This window comes from Theropithecus gelada, chromosome 11 (assembly GCF_003255815.1).
Source record: "Theropithecus gelada isolate Dixy chromosome 11, Tgel_1.0, whole genome shotgun sequence".
In the NCBI taxonomy this organism is placed as follows: Eukaryota; Metazoa; Chordata; class Mammalia; order Primates; family Cercopithecidae; genus Theropithecus; species Theropithecus gelada.
In genome coordinates, this window is record NC_037679.1 from 80,498,931 (window position 1) to 80,505,901 (window position 6,971).

Consider the following 6,971-nt stretch of genomic DNA (forward strand, 5'->3'; position numbering starts at 1 on the left):
GTTTTCACGGGTGAATTCAGACCCGATGCCATCCTGGCACAGGCTGCTCTGGCAATGTAAGCAGTGGCCAGTGTCTGCAGCTGTTTCAGAGCACACCGTGCCAAAAAATTATCTGAAATACAAAAACAAGACTGGTAAAAAAAGGCACTTCCTTTCATTACTGAATTCCTAGAAACAGACTGTCTAAGTGAGGGGTGAGGTAGCAACAGAACTCCAGGATTAAAATCCCGCAACAAAGTTTACTTCCAGGCTAAAAGTGGCTAAATGGGAAAGTACGCAAGAAGCTGAAAATATTCATTCCACAGCAAACACCTCAGTTAACAGAAAAGCAAGTTTCTTTACATAATAGCTTTGGGGTTCAGGTGACACTCAACTAGAGCAACCATGGATCATGCCTGCTATGAACAGGAAGAAAGGTTCCTGTCACAGAGCAGAGGAGCCCGGTGCTTGGAGTCAGATGACATGGGTTTGAGTCCTTTCTCTGTCACTTGTTAACTGCGTTTGCAATCTCGGGTAGATCAGATGTGTGAACCTTGCTTTACTCTCCCAGAATGGAGATCACCCACCCGTTACCTCACAGAGTGGTTGGGAGGAGTAAGAAGGAACATGCATGGGAAAAAACTTTTCAGTCTGTGCAAAATACAAAATGTTTTAGACTATAAAACATTTTGTCTAATCCCCTGCAGGAACAACGTCTGCCCAAGGCGGGTAAATCTTGTCTGTACGGCCTTTCACAGAACCAGTTTGCTAGTTCCTGCTTCTCTCTAAAGGATTTACACCCCCAGGGCCTTGGGAGACCTACCTGCGGCCATACAGCCTCCAGATGGCCGTTTTCTGTGCGATGCTGATATCGATGAGCTCTGACAGGCTGTGTTTCCAGTGCAGGAGGTCGGAGTCCTTTAGGGCATCCATCAGCTTGTTTGCCGTCTTCCCAGCAAAAGCTCTCTGTTGAACAAGGGACTGTATTCCCAGGGAGGCGAGGTACTAAGGGGACAGATATACCCACGACCCAAGATAGAGATTACATGACAGAATTTGTTTTGCTCTTCAGAAATGTGGTGGATTTCACATTTCAGCACATGCACAGTGACAGCACTATTTAAAAGGAAAGTACCTATAACCTGGCCTTAACCCTGATCCATACGAGATGTGTTCCTGAAAAACTGGGTCTGGGAGAGAGGCAGAGGGTACACGGGAAAGAGCCAGCAGGGCTTTAGCATTAGATGGACCTGGACTTAAACACTGCCTCTGCTACTTACTGTGTGACTTAGGGCCAGTCACTTAGCTTCTTAGCTAAGCCTCAGCTTCCTCATCTGTAAAATGGGCATCAAACCTATCATAAAGAATTATCGTAAGGATTACAATGAAATAATAGATGTCAAACAGTGCTGTGCACATATGTAATAGGAGATCAAAAAAGGATGCCTATCATGAGCAACAAAATTATCTTGTCATTAACTTTTGGTGTCATCTTCAAGGATGAAAGCTCAACTAAAAAATGCCAGCTTAAATTCATGGCAAAAATTGTAGTTAAGCCTACACTTAGTTCAAGGAGCCACTTTTGTCATTATAATCAATTCTGTATGTATAAGTTTCTTTCCCAGGTGTGAATCAAAGGACAAGCTACAGATTTGTTTTTTGGTTTTTGGGTGTTTTTTGAGACGGAGTCTTGCTCTGTCACCCAGGCTGGAGTGCGGTGCCGCAATCTTGGCTCACTGCAACCTCCGCCTCCCTGGTTCAAGCAATTCTTCTGCCTCAGCCTCCCAACTAGCTGGGACTACAGGCGCCCGCCACCACACCCGGCTAATTTTTGTATTTTTAGTAGAGACGAGCTTTTACCATACTGGTCAGGCTGGTCTCAAACTCCTGACCTCATGATCCACCCGCCTTGGCCTCCCAAAGTGCTGGGATTACAGGCGTGAGCCACCACGCCAGGCCCAGATTTTAAAGTGTATACATTAAATTACTACACATAATTACTTTCTATTTTACCAAAGTCTGTCACAAACTTCATAAGACAGAATGCTTAAGCAGTCCCACTGCCTATGGTCTAGTTTTCAATAGGTGTTTCTGAGTGAGAATAAGGTTCTCCAAGCTTGTGCTTCCTTTTTTTTTGAGATGGAATTTCATTCTTGTTGTCCAGGCTGGAGTGCAATGGCGCAATCTCGGCTCACTGCAACCTCCGCCTCCCAGGTTCAAGCGATTCTCCTGCCTCAGCCTCTTAAGTAGCTGGGATCACAGGCATGTTTCACCACACCCGGCTAATTTTGTGTTTTTAGTAGAGACGGGGTTTCACCATGTTGGCCAGGCTGGTCTCGAACTCCTGACCTCAGGTGATCCACCCACCTCAGCCTCCCAAAGTGCTGGGATTACAGGTGTGAGCCACTGCGCCTGGCCAGATAAGTCTTTTCAATGTCCCTCTGTGTATGTCATTGAGGACTATAATTCACGGCCTTCCCTATCACTCAAAACGAGAAAGGACAAATCTGCCTGTCAGGTTTATTGGTTCCTGGCTTTGTTTATTGTTTAAAACAAGGATCAGCAAACTTGTTCTATAAAGGGCCAGAGAGTAAATAATTTCGATTTTTCAGGCCACATTTGGTTTCTGTCACACATTTCTTCTCTGTTGTTCATTTTTTCCCCAATCACTTAAAATTGTAAAATCCACTCAGCCTGAAGCCCCTAAGTAGGCAGAAAGCCAGATTTGGCCTAAGGGCTGGAAAGTTCACCAATCCCTGGTTTAAAAATAAGCCTTTGCTAAAATTTTTCTAAGTGACTATGTGCTAAAATTAATGTTGCTCAATAAACTAAACAACAATCTCTTATCAAATTGGTAAAGGGAATTTCCACAGATGTTATTAGGATACAGGGAACAGAGAAAAACCTACCACACAGAATTTAGTGGTCTGATTAATAATTAAAGTCATATGAAACTGCCAAGAATAAAACCACACTTTGAAACGCATTCTAAATCTATCGCTGGTTAATGACAGAGGTGGGCAGAAAAAGAGACAAAGGCTCGACCATTTATGGAAACAATCTCACAGCACAGAAAGATGAGCCTTACCGGTAACCCAAAATGTACTGCTTTCTTCACAGAATGCTCCAGCAGAACATAGCTATCGGATCTCTTCTGCCCCAGCACATAAAGCCAGCTCTGGCAAGAGAAATCATCAAAATATATCATAACAATGGCAATGGGCTGATGTTCTAGTGAAATATCAATGTGGTCATAAGAAGGAATTTAAAAGGGACAAAATGAATCCTCTCAGATACTCTTTCAAGAAATATCAAGAATCTCAATGAGACCTGTCAAGCATATCAACACCATTAAAGCCAGGCTGAAATAAACGAGTCATTGTTCTGCTTCACCTGCCAGCCACTGAGGGGCAGGTGTTTCAGAAAAAAATCATGAAGCTCCTAGATGGCCTTTAATTGAGAAATAAGATTCTCAGGTGCTTGTCAAGTAGCTTCTGTGTTCCACTTGTGCTTGGTGATTTTGCTATTACAGGACTACATCTCACCCAGTTACTAAGTGTAGCATATAACTTTTGTTAATGCCAGTCCTAAATGTGATAAAGGTTTTTTCTCTTCTTTCATGGCAAGTTGCATTAAACTTTGTAGACCAGATATATGCCAAAAGCAACACAGATGTCATGAATTAAGAAAGATAAGTAAAGCTAGGTTGCCCTTTCTGAATTCCCATGACCACCTAACTTGTTTCCTTTTACTGCTGAAGATCTCTGCTCCAACTGCAAAACAACCCAATTCAAATGGGGCCTTGTGAAGGCCAACTCAACCCGTGAACAAAACTCCCAAGACCAGAGGACGGCCTCACCAAACAATGCTGGAGACACACGTGATCGTTGGACTCCTGGGCAATCCTAATTGCCTCCTGCAGGGCGAGCTCTGCCTGTTGACTAATGACAGACTAAACATTAATATCCCATTAATAATCACAAACATGCATAAGCAACCATAGCAGGAAGTCATGTGTACACAGTCATCCAAGTGCAGGTCTCTGGGTTGGAAGCTGTAACTATTTCTGGGCTTATTCTCTCAGAGGCATGCCCCAACCCCAGCAGCAGCAAACACTGACAGTGGAAATATAGGACATGTCTCTTCTAAGGGGAATTTCTACGAAAAGGGCATAAAGCAAAGACTTTTATCTCTGCTCCTAAGACGTTTATTTTAAAGGTGCACTGCTGAGGGGAAGGGCAAGGAGAGGACATAATATTTTACTTTTCATGGCATTCTCTCCTACATTATTTGAACTTTTTTCTTACTATGTGCATTTGTTACTTTTATCATTTTTCAAAATCACTTTTTTGTTTGTTTTTTAGAGACAGGGTCTCCCTCTGTCACCCACATTGGAGTACAGCAGCGCAATCCTAGCTCACTACAGCCTTGAATTCCTGGGCTCAGGCGATGGACCTCAGCCTCCCGAGTAGCTGGGACTACAGGCACTCACCACCATGCCTGGTGGGCTAATTTTTATTTAAATAGATAAAGAGTCTCACTATGCTCCCCAGGCTGGTAAACTCCTGGCCTCAGGCGATCCTCCTGCCTCAGCCTCCCAAGTGACTGGGACTACAGGCTCACACCACCATGTTCAGCTAATTTTTTTAAAGAGATAAAATCTCACTGTGTTCCCCAGGCTGGTCTCCAATTCCTGGCCTCAAGCGATCCTCCTTCTTTGGCCTCCCAAAGTGCTGGGATTATAGGCATGAGCTATAGTGCCCAGCCCAAAGCTGGTTTTAGAAAGTATTTTGAGGATTCCCACTTCTGTAATATTTTTTTCCTTTAAATGTCTGTTCAAATATTAAGTTGGCAGAGATCAAGGAGGGCTGATCTGCTACCTTTATATTTAAACAGAGATTTACAAATTGAAGGAGTGAGTGATCTATGCATGTATCTGGAGTAAGAGTGTTACTCAGGAAAACAAGAGCAAACAAGAGCACTTTGCCATCACTTTCTAACCTCTTATCTTGGCCTATCACTACCTGAGATATTACAACTATGCTTAGCATTGTTTATTCCCTACCTCCCCTGATATAAGCTCTATAACAGGGTTTTTTTTTTCTTTTTCACTGCTGTATCCCTAGTACCTATAATAGTGCCTAGTACACAGTAAATGCTCAATAAATAACTACAAGGATTTTCAAGAAATCCTTTTAGCTAAGTAACAAAGATTTACACAGGCCCATAGATCCAGGACCAGAAACAAAGAAGGCTGGGCCTGAATAAATCAGGAATTAAGGAAAATGTACACATTAATAAAAATCTACCTTTCCTTGTTTATATTCTGTGCAATTAGCTGTCTACCCATTGATAATACTGTAAACATAGACAAATTCTGAGATGGGTGCAGTAGCTCATGCCTGTAATCCCAGCACTTTGGGAGGCCAAGGTTGGAGGATCACTTGAGACCAGGCATTCAAGAACAACCTGGGCAACATAGCGAAACCTCATCTCTATATTTTTACAAATAAAAAGAAGAAATTCTGTTCATCAAAATATTATTTGTGGCTAGGCACAGTGGCTCACGCCTGTAATCCCAGCACTTTGGGAGGCCGAGGCAGGTGGATCACCTGAGGTCAGGAGTTTGAGACCATCCTGACCAATATGGTGAAACCCCATCTCTACTAAAAATATAAAAATTAGCCGGGCGTAGTGGCACGCACCTGTAGTCCCAGCTACTTGGGAGGCTGAGACAGGAGAATTACTTGAATCCAGGTGGCGAGGCTGCAGTTAGTTATTACAAGATATCATGGAATGTCAAAAAAATCATGGAGTTTTTTGGCGCGTTAAACATTTTTGGGTACAACCATCAATCTGATGTTTGAATACCTTTTTTTTTTTTTTTTTTTGAGACGGAGTCTTGCTCTGTCACCCAGGCTGGAGTGCAGTGGCCGGATCTCAGCTCACTGCAAGCTCCTCCTCTCGGGTTCACGCCATTCTCCTGCCTCAGCCTCCCAAGTAGCTGGGACTACAGGTGCCCGCCACTTCACCCGGCTAGTTTTTTGTATTTTTTAGTAGAGACGGGGTTTCACCTTATTAGCCAGGATGGTCTCGATCTCCTGACCTCGTGATCCACCCGTCTCGGCCTCCCAAAGTGCTGGGATTATAGGCTTGAGCCACCGCGCCCGGCCTTGAATACCCTTAATAACATCTTTGGTCTAGGCCGCTGCACCCCACTGTTGCCTTCCTCAGAGGGTTCAATAAGGGGAAACTGTTTCCTTATAATGAGCAGAAATATTTTGTCCTTTAACTTACACTTACTTACCAGCTCTCAATCTTCTCCCGTAGCCATACCCTCGATCAATCTAAGCTCTTTTCATGTGACCTTTTACTACATAAAGATGTCCAACACATGCTTGAATAAGTCATTTTTCTCCAGGCTAAACAACTCACATCCCTCCCACATTACTTATATGATATGGCTTTGAATGTCTCAACACCCTGAGACTGTTCCCCACACAAGCTTCAGCTTGTCTGTGTCCCTTTTAAAACCTGACAACTGGGTGGGCCCAGTGGTTCATGCTTGTAATCCCAGCACTTTGGAAGGCCAAGGTGGGACGATTGCTTGAAGCCAGGAGTTTGAGACCAGCCTGGGCAACATAGCAAGATCCTATCTCTATGAAAAATAATTAAAAAAAAAAATTAAGGCCGGGTGCAGTGGCTCAAGCCTGTAATCCCAGCTTTTTGGGAGGCCGAGACGGGTGGATCACGAGGTCAGGAGATCGAGACCATCCTGGCTAACACGGTGAAACCCTGTCTCTACTAAAAAATACAAAAAACTAGCTGGGCATGGTGGCGGGCACCTGTAGTCCCAGCTACTCGGGAGGCTGAGGCAGGAGAATGGCGTAAACCCAGGAGGCGGAGCTTGCAGTGAGCTGAGATCCGGCCACTGCACTCCAGCCTGAGTGACACAGTGAGACTCCATCTCAAAAAAAAAAAAAAAAAAAAAA

General features: G+C 43.9%; 1 protein-coding gene across 2 annotated transcripts in view; it reads right to left on the bottom strand.

Moving 5' to 3' along the window:
- ANAPC5 (anaphase promoting complex subunit 5) overlaps positions 1-6,971 on the bottom strand; it is a 48,530-nt gene that overhangs the window by 21,390 nt on the left and 20,169 nt on the right. Inside the window, exons 8-10 of one of the 2 annotated variants that reach the window (XM_025401312.1) lie at positions 3,839-3,920; positions 3,068-3,157; positions 803-945 (exon numbers count right to left, since the gene is read on the bottom strand). In XM_025401312.1, the coding sequence (XP_025257097.1) occupies positions 803-945; positions 3,068-3,157; positions 3,839-3,920 (315 nt within the window). Of the gene's footprint in view, positions 1-802; positions 985-3,067; positions 3,158-3,838; positions 3,921-6,971 lie in introns of both variants that reach the window. The other variant, XM_025401311.1, reaches the window with a different exon arrangement.